This window comes from Canis aureus, chromosome 25 (genome assembly GCF_053574225.1).
Source record: "Canis aureus isolate CA01 chromosome 25, VMU_Caureus_v.1.0, whole genome shotgun sequence".
Classification (NCBI taxonomy): Eukaryota; Metazoa; Chordata; class Mammalia; order Carnivora; family Canidae; genus Canis; species Canis aureus.
This window is the reverse complement of record NC_135635.1, coordinates 11,900,407-11,917,444: the sequence shown is the minus strand read 5'-3', so window position 1 is coordinate 11,917,444 and position 17,038 is coordinate 11,900,407. Positions and strand designations below refer to the sequence as shown.

The window sequence follows — 17,038 nt, the reverse complement described above, 5'->3', positions numbered from 1 at the left end:
AAAAATTGCTACAACTGATACATGAAGTCAGCAAAGTCACAGGATATAAAATCAAGGTACGGGAATCTATTGCATTTCTACGCACCAATAATGAAACAGCAGAAAAAGAAACAAAGGAATCGATATCATTTACAACTGCACCGAGGAATAAACCTAACCAAAGAGAGAAAATATCTGTACTCTGAAAACTATAGGATATTGATGAAAGATACAGAGGAAGACATGAAGGAATGGAAAAACATTCCACGCCCATGGACTGGAATAACAAACGTTGTTAAAATGTCTATACTACCCAAAGCAATCATTTAATGCAACCCCTATTAAAATACCACCAGCATTTTTCAGAGCTAGAACAATCCTAAAATTTGTATGGAACCACAAAAGACCCTGAACAGCCAAAGGAATGTTGAAAACAAAAAGCAAAGCTGGAGGCATCACAATTCCAGACTCCAAACTGTACTACAAAACTAATCATCAAGACAGTATGGTACTGGCACAAAAACAGACACACAGATCAATGGAACAGAATAGAGAACCCAGAAATGGACCCTCAACTCTATGGTCAACTAATCTTCAACACAGCAGGAAAGAATATTCAATGGAAAAAAGACAGTCTCTTCAACAAATGGTGCTGGGAAAACTGGACAGCCACATGTAGAAGAATGAAACTGGACCACTTTCTTGCACCATACACAAAAATAAATTCAAAATGGATCAAAGACCTAAATGTGAGCTAGGATTCCATTAAAATCCTAGAGAACAGAGGCAGCAGCCTCTTTGACCTCAGCTGCAGCAACTTCTTGCTAGACATGTCTCCAGAGGCAAGACATGTCTCCAGAGGCAAGGGAGCATGCGATGTACGGAATTGTTGAATCACTACTTTGCAACCTGAAACCAATATAACTATATGTTAACTGCACCAGAAATACAATAAAATTTTTAAGAAAAGAGGAAGAGATTTATACATGCATGAATTCTTAGACTATTTTAAGTAAAAAAAAAAAAAAACAAAAAAAAAACGGCAAATAACTTGCTACCTTTTGTGTAAGAAAACGTGGATTACAAAAGATACATATATCTGTTCACCTAAATAGGAAAGACAAACCAGAAAACAATAAAATTGGTAATCTATGGGGTAGGGGACTTGGGGTAGAAGGAGTGGGGGAAAAAGTGCTATTTCTGAGTAAACCCATATATAGTTTTCACTTCCTGAGGTGTATTAACATTTAGCATATCAAATTAAAGTTGAATCAATAAAGACAGAGGAAAAAAATCTTAAAATTGAAAGCATACTGAAGCAAATAAACCCAACTGTATTTCAAGTAAATAAAATAACCACACTGAAAGGCAAGATAAAAAAAAACTAAATCCAAGCAAGTGCTGAACATATAGTATTAAGTACATGCCCTTTTAGGGGGAGGAGTAGATAACAGGAACAAATCCTTAACTTTTTTAGTAGGTTGGTTTTTACCAAAGACTGGAGCATTTCTGAAATTATTTTAAATGTATTGTAGGATTATGCAAATGAAGAAGTGTTTCATGTTACAAGTCTGGATTCTAACTATGGAAGGAGATAAAAAATGGAAATAGAGTAGGAGAAAGCAGGAAGAGCCTTGGGGGAATAGAACTGGAGGTATCAGTCTAAGTACATGATTGTTTTTATATGTATGTGTACTGTGTATTTATATTTCCTAGCTCTGTCACTGAAGGGCCTCAGAAGTGAAGACATCCTTGTAGCAATAAGCATGACTAGCACTCAGAGCCCTCTAAAAGAAACTAGAGCTCCTCTGACAGTTAATTTCAGGGCTAGGGCAAGGAAAGTAAAACAATTTGAGCCTAGCATATTTTGTTGAAAAAGATAATGAAGAGGTACTCAAAATAATGAAGGGAATATGTCAGATGAGAACATGAGTTTTATAAAAGGGACTCCAATGGCCAAATTGGAAACAACTTCGTCATCAACATAAATAATGCTGGGCAGCCCGGGTGGCTCAGCGGTTTAAGGCCGCCTTCAGTCCAGGGCCTGATCTGGAGACCTGGGATCGAGTCCCATGTCAGGCTCCCTGCATGGAGCCTGCTTCTCCCTCTGCCTGTGTCTCTGCCTCTCTCTCTCTTTCTGGGTCTCTCATGAATAAATAAATAAAATCTTAAAAAAGAAAAAAAACATAAATAATGCATTATAAATCACTGAAAAAAAAAACCTATCAATGATTTCTTACTGATAATGTATCTATCAATAAATGGGCAAAAGGGAATGTCTCTTCCTTACAGGAGAATCCTCATGGCCAAAGTTGTACAGAGAAGGAAAACTAGGGCTGGACAATCATCAATTTGCAACTACCATAGTAAAGACTGGTTTAAACAAGAACTAATAATGGACGCTAAATGCAACACGGAAATTTTGATGAGGATATTTACAAGATTTTATTTTTTATTTCCTTTTTTTTAATTTCTATTTTTAATTTTTTAGATTTATTCATGATAGACAGAGAGAGAGAGAGAGAGAGAGAGAGGGGCAGAGACACAGGCAGAGGGAGAAGCAGGCTCCATGCCGGGAGCCCGACGTGGGACTGGATCTCGGGATTCCAGGATCATGTCCTGGGCCAAAGGCAAGCGCTAAACCGCTGAGCCACCCAGGGATCCCCCTATTTACAAGATTTTAAAGAGTCTCCCCACAGACTGCTTAGAAGAGGAAAAACTACTACATAGTGGAGAAATTGAACATTTTGAGTGAATGATCAAAAGCAGTATCACCAATTAAAGGCAGGTAGACAAAGGTTGACTGTGAAAGTGATACCCTGAGAACCTTACCTTGCTTATAGTGGGGATACCCCAAACCTAACCATAAGGAAACATCAGACAAGCCAATATGAAGAACATTCTAATAAGAAAAAAGATAAAGGATAAAAGAGCCTCTATTCTCCAAAAATATCAATGTCATAAAAGACAAAAACTGAGAAACTGTTCTACATCGAAATAGAATAAAGACGCAGGAGAGTATTATATCAATATTACATTTCCTGAGTTTGATACCTATACTGTGGTTAATAAGACAATGTCCTGTTCTTAGTGAAAACACACTAAAGTCTTTAAGGAGCAAAAGAGCATGATGTGTGCAACTTACATTCAAATGGTTCAGAATAAAACATGTCTATATTGGAAAAGAAACAATGATAAAGCAAATGAAGTAAATATTAATAATTAATGAACATGAGTAAAGGATATGGAACTGCTTTGTATATTCTTGCAAATTCTCTAAGTTTGTAAGAATTTCAACATAAAAAGTTAAAAAAAAAAACAAAAAAACACATTCTTACATTTCTCAGTGCTTCATAAATAGCTCTAAATGCTGGTTGCTTATCATCATGGTAAACACCTCTGTTCCCATGAAGAATAAAGATTCCTTCTTCTTCTGCTTCCTGGCAATTGCTTCCATATATACAATGATCTGGTCGATAATTCCATTGACATGGAAAAACGAAAAGGCTTTCTATGTGAAGAAAAATAAAATAATGAAGCAAATAACCCTAATTCTACAGAATTAAAATTCTGTAAAACTTTCAGTTTAAAAAACAGCTCTTACAGGAAAAGATTTAAAATAGTGAAAAATATGTTTGGCATTTAGATCCCTTTCTGCAAAAATAGTATTAAGAAAAGTTTAAAAATTAAAAAATGAAAAGTTTTACTCTGTCTTAAACATAAACAGTGATAATCATTAATATAAGCCAAAATAAATGCATTTCTTCATTTTGACTATATATTATCAATGATTTTTTTTTTACAAATGCAAAGAATAAAAGGAATTTAAATGATTACCTGGATTATGAAAAAAGATGATATTCAACAGATCTTGATCCCCCCATGTGATGTTTAGTTTGTATTTTTTAAGCAATGGCATAAGCATATCTCCCCATCGCAGCCGTACAGTTGTCATGTCATTCTGTTGGTAAATACATTAAGAAGATCCTCAGGCTTTCATGTTTAATATGACAGCAAAATGACAGTTCCCCATTCTTCCCTTAGCATTACAGAGCAACAAGAAATGCAAACTTCTTCTGTTATAAAACCAAGTGACTCTAATGTAAACCTAAATGTGACTAGGGCTGTCCATTTGGGAATAGGGATGATAATAAAAGAAGTTATATCTGAAGCTGCATGCAGAATTGATAAAATTAATAAGTCAGGAAAGAATGGGAAAGAGAAAGCAGGTGATTTTTTAAAGTACTGTGACTGTGACCTCATCCTAAAATGCAGACAGTTTGGGTGCCTATGTCTGTGTCACAGAGTTGTTGTGGGTTCAACTTTTAACATATAAAAAAAATACATTTGGACAGTACTTGGCACATGGCACATATTCAGTGTTAGCTATTACTGTTATCAGGATCACTATAATTCTTAGACTGATTTGCTAATCTTTTATAACTGACATTTCGAAGAGCTTGATTTGAAACTGATAAATCAAAAACAGATAGTGAAATTCATCAGATGCCTTTTCAGCCTCTATAAAGCTGCTCACAGCTCACTGGTTTTGGGTGGGGAGAGTGTTGTTTTGTTTTTGTGGGCAGCAAAGCAAAGTTTATTGGAAATAGTACAACGCTCCCAAAGAAGGAGAAGACCTGAGAGGGTTGTCCTCAGAGCTCATTATTTTAGAACACAAAATCAAATACCCAAAGAAACAACAGAGTTGAAAGAGGGCTCTGGATCTTATGAATGTGAGTGAGAAGTTGTAGACCTGAATACTAAGACTTTTCAATCCATTTGACTCTTTTAAGTACTTTAGATTTAACTCAATATTCCTCAAAGTGCAGTCTGCATATCAGTGAATTTTTTTAAATCCTTCACAATATTACATACACAAATCAAGAGTAATATTGGGAAACCTTTATAGCAACTCAACAGAACTATCTAATATTTTTCTAGTAACTTACATACGTCCTTTTTACAAAGTATTGACTCATGAAAAACTGTAGATTTAAAAAACAAAATTGATCCTTCATATACAATGAAAGACATTGTTATAAGCTATTCTAGGATATATAATAGACATAATGGGGGTATAAACAACCTATCCTTTAAGAAAGACAAGTAAGAGTTCCTAGGGGAAAAAGCTATATATATTTAAACTAAGTATTATCTAATATAATTGTATTACCCTTGTGTGAAGTTTCTCAGAACATAGTAAACACAGTAATTATAAAATAATCAGAAATTCCCCCAAAACAATCTGGAAAATGACTGAAAGAAGTTTTACTTAAGGAAATAGTAAGAAAATACTTTACTGAACTGACAACTCTGAAATAAGTCTATTAGCATGTTAACTAAATGTTTTCAGAATCTGAAAAGGCAACTGAATTGTACAAGGACAAAGACTAGCAACATATTCCATAGACAGAGCTGGCGGACCCGTTGTCCCGTGCCATGTTCAGATCTTCACTGGACTCATTCCATTCAAATATATAAATATATATAAAAGAAGTATACCTATTCAAAGAAAAGTATCAATGAAAGATAAAATTACACGGTCTAGTACAGTCTTAGGGGAAAAAAATCAAAGAGAGAAAAATCACCTTTATAAGTTAAAGAAAAAGTCCTACTACCAAAAAACTGGAAAAGAAGCAATAACACTAGTATTATATGCTAATTATATAACCTAGAATATCCAAGACAACCAATGAAAACTCTTAAGAAATGAGTCTAGAAAAGAGCCATTACAAAAAAAGTCAAACTTAGTCTGTGTAGAAAATTCAAAAGATTCCACCAAAAAACTGCTAGAAGTGATGGAGGAATTCAGCAAAGTCACGGGATATAAAATTAACGCACAGAAGTCTGTTGCATTTCTATACACTAACAATGAAGTAGCAGAAAGAAAAATCAAGGACTCAATCCTGTTTACAATTGTACCAAAACCCGTAAGATACACAGGAACAAACCTAACCAAAGAGATGAAAGATCTGTATTCCAAAAACTATAGGACACTGATGAAAGAAATTGAGGAAGACTTAAAGAAATGGAAAAACATTCCATGTTCATGGACAAATATTGTTAAAATGTCCATACTACTGGGGTACCTGGGTGGCTCATTTAAGCATCTGTCTTCAGCTCAGGTTATGATCCCAGGGTCCTGGGATCAGGCCCCGCACCAGGTTTCCTGCTCAGTGGGAAACCTGTTTCCTCCTCTTCCCTCTGCCTGCTGCTCCCCTTGCTTGTGATCTATTTAAAAAAAAAAAAGGGGGGGGGGGACGACCTGGGCGGCTCAGTGGTTAAGCATCTGTCTTTGGCTCAGGTTGTGATCCAGGGATCCTGGAATTGAGTTCCACATCAGGCTCCTCACAGGAAGCCTATGTCTCCTGCCTATGTCTCTGCCTATCTCTGTGTGTCTCTCATGAATAAATAAATCTAAAAAAAAAAATTTTTTTTCTTTAAAAATAAAAGTCTATACTACCCAAAGCAACTTACACATTCAATGCAATACCTACCAAAATACCACCATCATTCTTTGCAGAACTGGAAGATACAAGACACAATTCTAAAATTTGTATGAAACCACAAAAGACAAAGGAATGTTGAGAAATAAAGCAAAGCTGGAGGCATCACGATTCCAGACTCCAAAGCTGGAGGCATCACAATTCCAGACTCCATCACAATTCCAGACTCCAGGGTCCAAAAGACCCTGAACAGCCAAAGGAGTGTTGAGAAATAAAGCAAAGCTGGAGGCATCACAATTTTCTGTACTACAAAACTGTAATCATCAAGACAGTATGGTACTGGCACAAAAAAAAAGACACATAGATCAATGGAACAGAATAGAGAACCCAGAAATGGACCCTCACTCTATGGTCAACTAATCTTCAACACAGTAGGAAAGAATATTCAATGGAAAAAAGACAGTCTCTTCAATAAATGGTGCTGGGAAAACTGGACAGCCACATGTAAGAAGAATGAAACTGGACCACTTTCTTGCACCATACACAAAAATAAATTCAAAATGGATCAAAGATCTAAATGTGAGCTAGGAATCCATCAAAATCCTAGAGGAAAACAGAGGAGAACTCTCAGACCTCAGCTGCAGCAACTTCCTGCTAGGCATTGTCTCCAGGGGCAAGGGAAACAAAAGCAAAAATGAACCACTGGGACTTCATCAGGATTGAAAAAGCATTCTGCACAACAAAGGAAATAATCAGCAAAACTAAAAGACAACCTATGGAATGGGAGAAGATATTCACAAATGATATTATCAGATAAAGGGCTCATATCCAAAATCTATAAAGAACTTATCAAACCCAACATGCAAAAAACAGATAATCCAGTCAACATATGGGCAGAGACATAAACAGATATTTCTCCAAAGAAGACATACAAATGGCTAACAGATACATGAAAAAATGTTCAACATCACTCATCAAGGAAATACGAATCAAAACCACAATGAGATACTACCTCACACCTGTCAAATGGCTATAATTAACTCAGGAAACAAGGTGTTGGCAAGGATGTGAAGAAAAGGGAACCCTCTTACCCTGTTGGTGGGAATGCAAACTGGTGCAGCCCCTCTGGAAAACAGTATGGAGGTTCCTTAAAGTTAAAAGTAGAATTACCTATAACCCAGTAACTGCACTACTAGGTATTCACCCAAAGGATTCAAAGGGGCACATGTACTCCAATGTTTGTAACAGCAATGTCCACAATATCCAAAGCTACTGGCTATGTGTGTGTGTGTACTCACACATGTGCATATATGATGGAATATTACTCCTGCCATTTGCAACACGGTGGATGGAACTAAAGGGTATTATGCTAAGCAAAATAAGTCAGTCAAATACCATATGATTTCACTTATAGGAGAAATTTAAGAAAAAGATGAACACAGGGGAAGGAAAAGAAACATAAAATAAAAACAGAGTGGGAGGAAAACCATAAGAGACTCTCAACTATAAGGAATAAACTGAAGGTTTCTGGAGGGGAGGGTGGGTGAGGAGGTAACTGCATGATGGGCATGAAGGAGGGCACCTAATATAATGAGCACTGGGTGTTATATGCAACTGATAAATCACTAAATTCTACCTCAGAAACTAATAATACACAGTATGTTACCTTTTAAGTTTAAAAAAAATTTTTTTTTAAAGAAAAGGGGTGGGACGCCTGGGTGACTCAGTGGTTTGGTGCCTGCCTTTAGCCCAGGATCAAGTCCCATGTGGGGCTCCCTGCATGGAGCCTGCTTCTCTCTCTGCCTATATCTCTGCCTCTCTGTGTGTCTCTCGTGAATAAATAAATAAAATCTTTTTTTAAAAAAAAAGAGGCATTACACATAAAAGTTCAGATTATAGAAAATGTTTTTAAAGTAGAGAAATGGTCAAGGGGGATAAACAAATAGTCATTCACAAAGGAGGAAACAGAAATGGCCAAAAAGTAAATGAAAATATAATTTTCCACACTGGTAGTATAGTCAAGAAAGTATAAGTTAAAATATGAGATATTTTCAGCCATATAACTATATGCTCATATTACTACATACAAACAATAAAACCAAATCATTCATTCTCAGTTATTTCATACACACATTAAAAATGTGATAGTCTATGTACTGACATAAAGATCAGTCAGTTATATATTTACTAAGTAAAAAAAGCAAATGGAAGATGTATTAAAAGGACTTTATATGGAAGTGCTTATGTACATGTATATCTGTTTCAAAATATATTGTTAATGGGTCTGAAAAATATATAGCAAAATTTATAACATTATATGAGCAAAGAAACGAAACTGGGAAGCATGGTATGCAAGGGGAGGCTTTTCTTTTTATTTACATACAATTCTACATACAAATTTTTATGAGCCTGGTTTTGTTTTGCAATTTAAAACATTTTTTAAGTTTATTTAAGTAATCTCTACACTCAACATGGGGCTCAAACTCACAACCCCAAGATCAAGAGCCACATGTTCCCCTGACTGAGCCAGCCAGGTACCCCTTGTTTTATAATTTTTAAAAAGAAAAATGTAGTTCTAATTTACTAATCTTAGCAAAATGTACATATATTAAAATCTGTTAATTTCAAACAAAATAAAATAAAATCAGTTTATTTCATTTTAGAATAATGTATGCTTTTGAAAACAAATATTTATTATCAGTCTAGCTTATACATAAATATAAATGGCTATTTGTAGCATGTTCCAACAATGCTAGAAACTGGGAACTCATCAATTCCCAAAGATTAGTTAACAGCACTATCTCTGAAAAGTTCGATATCTGTTAGTGAGATGCTCATGGATACTGTTCTTATAAATTATAAAAGTCCTCCACCACATACATTTTGCAAATATATAAAAATAACCATCATGTCTACTTCATGGACATGGAAATGTTCTCTTTTCCAATACCTTTTAATAATGCACTAATGGGGCAGCCTGGGTGGCTCAGTGGTTTAGCGCCACCTTCAGCCCAGGGCCTGATCCTGGAGACCCAGGATAGAGTCCTACATCGGGCTCCCTGTGTGGAGCCTGCTTCTCTCTCTTCCTGTGTCTCTGCTTCTCTCTCTCTCATGAATAAATACATAAAATCTTAAAAAAAAAATAACATACTATGGTCTAGTTTCTAAAACTTTCATCTATCCTCTGCCAGTAATTATCTATTAAGTTGCTATTTATGTCATACCCCATTCTAAATATTCCCAATACAAAGTTGTACAAAATATACACCCTGCCCTCGGCAGGTGGAGAAAACAGACAAAACTTACTTTACAAAGTAATATATGGCAGGATGTGAACAGGGTGCAGTAAATACACAAGAAAAAGATTCTCAAGATACCTTATTTAGGGTGCCTGGCTGGTTTAATCAGTAGAGCATGTGACTCTTGATCTCAGGGTTGTGGGTTTGAGTCCACGTTTAGTGTAGAGATAACTTAAAAAGTAAATAAAAACTTAAAAAAAAATTAAAGACGCCTTATTTATAGTCTTTGGTTTCCCCTAATAAATAGAAAACGGTTAAGAAATAACCTAATAGGGATTCAATACTGCAAATACAATCGTAACAAAATACAAAGCAATAGTTTAACCACTACTATAGGATTATCTACCAAGCATAATGAGAAACAACAAAAAAGTAGAATTTTTACAATTTTGGTTTTATATATATATATATTTCAGATACATCAGGATGGAAATGAACTGTCATGAATGGTAGAGACTGGGTGACAACAAAGCAAATTAAGAATTTAAAATATGGCCATTCTCTTAAATGGGTAGTCTTACAGCTTTTTATGAAATAGGAACCATGGGGCAACATTCACAGATGTGTAGGAAGCAGTTTAGAAAGTTACTATACGTAATCAGTTATACCACTAGAGCCAGAAACTGTTGCATTAGTAGGAAAAAAAACAAGGCAATGTTTGCTATAGTCTGGAAAACAATCAGGAAAAACAAAAACATACATATGAAAAAAGGAATCAAAACTAAATTTCATAAAAACATTTCAGTAATCATAAATATAGTAATATTTGAAAACAAAGCAAATCTGTGTTGTTCCCACTGGGCAAGGACAGGATTGTTTGGAATACAGGGATAGTAGGTGTGAAGTAAACGGCACCTCTGAATTAATGTATAACCATGCCTCTCACAGTCTTCTTCATTAAATCTATCATGCACAGATGAAAACAGAAGTTTGAAAAGTTTAGAAATGATTTCATCTCTCATATCTAGGTCTCTAGTTGATTTAAGGAACATGCCATGACCAAAAAAAGTAAAAAAGTTACTTTTGAAACTGTTGAAGTATTTAAGAATGACTTTTTAAGAGTGACATTTAAATAATAAAAGATAGTCATAGATTTGAACGAGAGTTGTAATTTTGAAATGTTTAAAAAACAATATAGTGTTACTATTGTTATTTAGTGTTACTAAATTATCTCTAAGGTTCTCTGCAACAGTAAACTTCTCATAATTCTATGAATTTCGAATGAAGAGATACTGAGAAGTAACATTATTCCTTAGCAAGTAATCTTACAGCACCATCTTCTGGTATAATATTACTGTGCATAGACTAACAAACAGAAAAGGAAGAATTCATGGTATTATGCCTGTTTTATTTAGTAGAACTTTATGGTACATGAAATTTTAAACCTCAAGTTATATTAACAAATTGGATAGTTAAAGAAATGCTTACTGTTAAGCAAGAGCACAGATTACACTAACCACATTAATGCATTCAACTGTAGGAGACAAAATTAAAGTTAAATCAAGATTTCAAAAAGGTTCAGAATATGAGAAGGCTAAAAAAAACAAAAAACAAAAAACAAAAAACTAGGTTTACTAGATCTACAGAAAGTAGGAATGATGAGTACAAACAATCCTAAGACAAATGTCAATGCGTGGGCATGGCTGCAAATAGTAGTGTGGCCTACCCCAAAGATAAGCCAAGGAAACAACTCTAAATGAGGTCAAGATTTAAATGAGACACACAAAAAGAATAAATAATGGTGTAAAGTCTGGTCTACCAGAAGCCATAAGAAAAATATCTGACAAATATGTATCCATATATACACACAAACATGTATTCTCATATCATAGAAGATGTAATACCCCTTAATGTTCAATATGGCCCTAACTAGATGTAAAGGGATAAACAGCAAGTCTATGTAAGTGTTTCAGAAATCACTGTTTTTAGCTAATATTTAAGTGCTTACTATGTGTCATGCTCTGCATGAAGCACTTTATATTTTATATTTTAATTCCAGTATAATATTATACCATACAATGTTGTATTAGTTTCAAGTATTCAATATAGTGATTCAACAATTCTATACATTACCCAGTGCTCATCATGGGAAGTGTACTTTTTAATACCCATCACCTATTTCACCCATCCCTCCACCCACCACCCCTCCGATAACCATCAGTTTGTTCTCTATAGTTAAGAGTCTGTTTCTTGGTTTCTTTTTTCTTTGTTCATTTGTTTCTTAAATTCCAGAAATATGCAAATATATAAAAATAACTGGGTTCCCGGTTATTTCACTTAGAAATAAGTGAAATCATATAGTATTTGTCTTTCTCTTATTTCACTTAGCATTATACTCTCTAGATCCACCCGTGTTATTGCAAATGACAAGGTTCCATTCCTTTTTATGACTAATATTTCACTGTGTGTATACGTGTACACATACACACCATGTCTTCTTTATCCATTCATTGGGGGAACTTCATCCTGTTTTCCATAGTGGCTGCACCAGTATGCATTCCCACCAACACTATATAAGGATTCCTTTTTCTCCATTCTTACCAACACTTATTTTTTGTGTTGTTGATTTTAGCCATTCAGACAGGTATGAAGTGGTATCTTTGTTGCTTAGATTTGCATTTCCCTGACAATGAGTGATGTTGAACATCTTTTCATGTGTCTGTTGGCCATCTGAATATCTACTTTGGAACAATGTCCATGTTTTCTGCCCATATTTTTTAATTGAATTGTTTTTTAGATGTTGAGTTGCATAAGTATATATTTTGGATACTAACTTTATCGTATATGTCATTGGCAAGTATCTTCTTCCATTCAGTAGGTTGTCTTTTAGTTTTGTTGATGGTTTCCTTTGCTGCGCAGGTTTTTATTTTGATATAGTCTCAAGAGTTTATTTCTGCTTTTGTTTTCCTTGCCTCAGGAGACTTATCTAGAAAAATGCTGTTACAGCTGATGTCAGAGAAATTACTGCTTGTGCTCTCCTCTAGGATTTTTATGGTTTCAGGTCTCACATTTAGGTCTTTAATCCATTTTGAGTTTATTTTTGTGTATGGTATGAGAAAGTGGTCCAGTTTTCCCAGCATCATTTGTTGAAAAGATGTACTAAGTAAGTATTTTAAACAGATCTCCTTTAAACTGACAACCTATGTAAGTCCATTCATCATCTATTTTTCAGTTGAGAGAACTGACATTTAAAGTTAAGTGGCTAGTGGTTAAATAAATGCACAGGTGGAAAGGTTAAACATAAAGACAGTTTGACTCTAGTGTCTACAAACTACAATGAAACAAAACTCATCAACATAAAATTGGTAAACAATACAGCATACTCCTGCATTCAGAATGCACACAGAATCTAAACAGCCTGATTCTTCCATTGACCCACAATTTGCGAGATAAAAAACATGCAAGAATTTTTTTTGAAAGATTTTATTTATTTATTTGAGAGAGGGAGAGAAAGAGAACCCAAGTGGGAGAGAGAGGCAGAGGAAAAGGGAAAAGCCGGCTCCTCCCTGAGCAGGGAACCCAACACAGGGCTGGCTGGATCCCAGGTCCATGAAATCATGACCAGAGATGAAGGCAGACACTTAACTGACTAAGCCACCCAGGCGCACCAGGAATTTAAGCTAATTCCCAATAGCTTCAACCAGCTCACATTTATGTGTTAGCCACTGTTCTAATTCAATCCTTATAAAAGTCCTATGATACAGGTCATGTTATCTACCATCCTCATCTCACAGATGAGAAAACTAAAGCCCAGAGATATTCAAAACTTACTAAAGGTCACAGAGTCTTGAACCAGGCCAACAGGTCCAGAGAGTCTTAAGCTTTTCACATCTCTGTGTTCCCCCAGGATGTTCTACAGTCGCACAACTACACAATGACAACTAATACCTAGAATAACAATCTAGAAAGATGATGCTCACTACTTTGTACATTGTACTTCATTATAGTGACATCTGGCTTGATCTACCATAATGCTCCAATAAGCAGAATATTAAAAACATACTTTTCCTCAATTATTCTAAATAAGTGGAAAAATTCTAAATAGACTAATCTAGTTCTTACCAAAACAAAGCTAAATTGAGAACCAAACAATTTGTGGAAGGAAAATAGAGAAACGTTAACCAACTATCTGTATCAGTGACTTACCTTGAAATACTTCCTTCTCATTCTAGTCATGTTCATCAACATAACTCCAGAGTTTACTCCAGTTTTTCCATAATATGGATGTCTCGCAAAACGATTATACCATCCTATTCGAGGCTCTTCATGTTCTGGTGCCATTGCAGCAATTTGTGTGGAATTAAATTTCTTTAGTAAAGACCAAATATCATCGACGGGCCGTAAAAAAAGGATATCAGTGTCGACATACAATAATGAGTCAACTTCTTTCAGGATTAACTATGAGAAGAAATATTTGAAACATCCATTATAATTCTAATTTAGTTGTAAAAGAAATCCTATGAGATAAGCTAATTTACATTAGTTTTTTTTAAGTAATTTTTCTTAAATCTTTTTTTACAAGGGTATTATACAGAGATATTATGCTAATCTTTGTATTAACTTTCAGAGAACAAAAGGTATAAAAACAAATCAGAACAAAAACCTAAACACTAACAACTAGAAATATTAAAAAAAAAAAAAGCAATGTCCTTAAAGATTAGAGGAAATGTTTTTCAAATGGAAAATAACATTAACTTAGCTGAATTTATATCCTGAATCTTAATTTCCTAAAACAAATACAGAAATAAACCAATACAAAGATCTTCTGAATTTATTCCTTTGGCCTGTGACACTAACAGCTGGCACCTCTCTAACACTTTGGTATCCACTAGTAAACACAGGCAAAATTGGAACCCAGACCACCTTGCTCTGGAGTCCACAGTTTTACTTCCATGCTTACTGTCTCCAACAAATCAAAGTAAATGTGCACACACTTAGCAAGGGTGAAGACAAGACAACATCTTGAAAGAAGGACTGGCTATGTTATTACTTTCTGAGAGAGATTAAATGTGTCCTCTGTAAGGGTTTTTTGAGGAAAACTGTTTATTTCTGCCTTACCCACGAAATTTAGACCCCCAACTCCTGCAAATTTAAGTTTACTGCATGTATCACAACTCAATTATTAGATTAACCTAAATCTTTTCAGTTAAGAATATAAAGAGAAGAGTTTGATCCTTGTTCTACTCCTTTTCAAAGATGTTGGCTTCTCCTTCTGCTAAGGTTAAGTCATCACCTTAATGAGCAGCTACAAGGCTGCAATCACCCCATTCCTCCCACCATGTGGGAAAAAATGTGATGGTTTGACTGCAGAGCCTGAGTAGGGAAGATTCACTTGTTCAAAGACTCTGATTATAGGCTATGTATGAGTATGTCTTTATGTCTCTCTTTCTTTGGGGAGCAGAAGAGTGAGGGAAATTCTTATTTATCAACATGCTGTTTCTGTACCATGAAACAATGTGTGTTTATAGATTATTACATCATTAGCAGACTTGGAAAATACTGTTCACTGTCAGGAGCCCTGGTCAACTGGAGATCAGACAAAAGGTTAAGTAATAACTATGTCAGTATTTTTTCTATGGTTCCTTTTGGAGGAGGAAGGAATTGGTAGAACTTACATTAGTTGTTTTCATCAATCTATTTCAAAGGAAGAGAAGCTCAGTAAAAAAATTACCATGTAGAAAAATATAACACCCATTTACTTAAATCTGGCTAAAAAGATGCGGAAGTAACAGTGAAATATGAGGACAATTTGGCAGGTTCAAGTATTCATTTTAGTGTTTCAAATTCCATTTAGGAATTTAGCCAGATTACATCACTAAATGATCTGGAAAATTTCATATCACAACACCAACAATTAAACTTGTTAATAATGCAGAACAAAATGGAAGAGAAATGGTTGTAACCTTAGGCTTCTAGCATCACGTATTGTTTTTTCAGCAACATATTTGTTTATTAAATGTCATACTGTATTTGTTTAATCCGTGCCTCCCACATCAGACAATAAACTCTATGAAAAAAAGGAAAACTGTCTGTTCATTTATTCCTATATATCCAGAACCTCAGTACAGATTCTCAGCAGAAAATAAGCACTCCATTTATTAATTAAATGAAATGTGATACTATAATGATTCAACATAAAAATTTTGTTTTAGGGGATCCCTGGGTGGCTCAGCGGTTTAGCGCCTGCCTTTGGCCCAGGGCATGATCCTGGAGTCCTGGGATCGAGTCCGACGTCGGGCTCCCAGCATGGAGCCTGCTTCTCCCTCTGCCTGTGTCTCTGCCTCTCTCTATGTCTATCATAAATAAATAAGTAAATCTTTAAAAAAAATTTTTTTTGTTTTAAATTTATAAAGTCTAGGGATGCCTATGTAGCTCAGTGGTTCAGCATCTGCCTTTGGCTCAGGGTGTGATCCCAGGTCCTGGGATTGAGTCCCACATTAGTCTCCCCATGGGGAAGCCTGCTTCTCCCTCTGCCTACGTCTCTGCTTCTCTCTCTCTCTGTGTCTCTCATGAATAAATAAAATCTTTAAAAAAAATTTTTTTTAACTTACAAAGTCTGCATAAAATATCTAAAGTTCTCAGGCTCTTTTTTCTACCTTAATCCCTTATTTGCGTGCCCCTTACAATAGAAGCAGAGACTGAGAAAGATCCTAGGATCTAAATTTTTTATTCATGGCAACAAAGAAACTGGTTAAGCAGACTCAGTGATCAAAATTACAACTTTAAGTCTTACTGATGACCTGGATTCAGTAAATTATATTTATTAAAAAAGATTTTATTTATTTATTCATGACAGACACACAGAGAGAGGCAGAGACATAGGCAGAGAGAGAGGCTGGTTCCCCGTGCAGAGCCTGATGCTGGACTCCATCTTAGGACCCCAGGATCACGACCTGAGCCAAAGGCAGATGCTCAACCATTGAGCCACTCAGGCGCCCCAAGTAAATTATATTCGTAATATGCTAAGAATGGCCTTATTCCACTTAAGAATAACAAGTAACTAAAGTTTCTTCTCCCATAATTCATACACTTTCCACAAACTTGTGAGCTTCTTATATTTAGTATTTCTACTACTATAACTTTTATAAACATTATAGTCATCTTAACAATTACTGTGAATTTTAAAACTGTGGATGAAATCAACTCAAAATAAAGAGGTAATCTTGCTTCTGAATATTTTTAGATTTAAAAAAAATGATCAGGTTTATCACCAGAGAACCCTATCAAAAAACAGCTCCACTGAATAAATGGTTCCCATTTCCCTTTGAGTTCACATGTTTAAATTTGTGTCTGTGTTAAAATATAATCTGGAAA

At 35.1% G+C, this 17,038-nt stretch overlaps 1 protein-coding gene across 3 annotated transcripts in view; it reads right to left on the bottom strand.

Moving 5' to 3' along the window:
- The window catches only part of GXYLT1 (glucoside xylosyltransferase 1), a 55,603-nt gene that overhangs the window by 13,545 nt on the left and 25,020 nt on the right, over positions 1–17,038 (bottom strand). For all 3 annotated transcript variants that reach the window (XM_077870434.1, XM_077870435.1, XM_077870436.1), the window contains 3 exons: positions 13,871–14,122; positions 3,817–3,940; positions 3,318–3,490 (listed from right to left, as the gene is read on the bottom strand). In XM_077870434.1, coding sequence (XP_077726560.1) covers positions 3,318–3,490; positions 3,817–3,940; positions 13,871–14,122 — 549 coding nt within the window. The remainder of the gene's footprint in view (positions 1–3,317; positions 3,491–3,816; positions 3,941–13,870; positions 14,123–17,038) is intronic.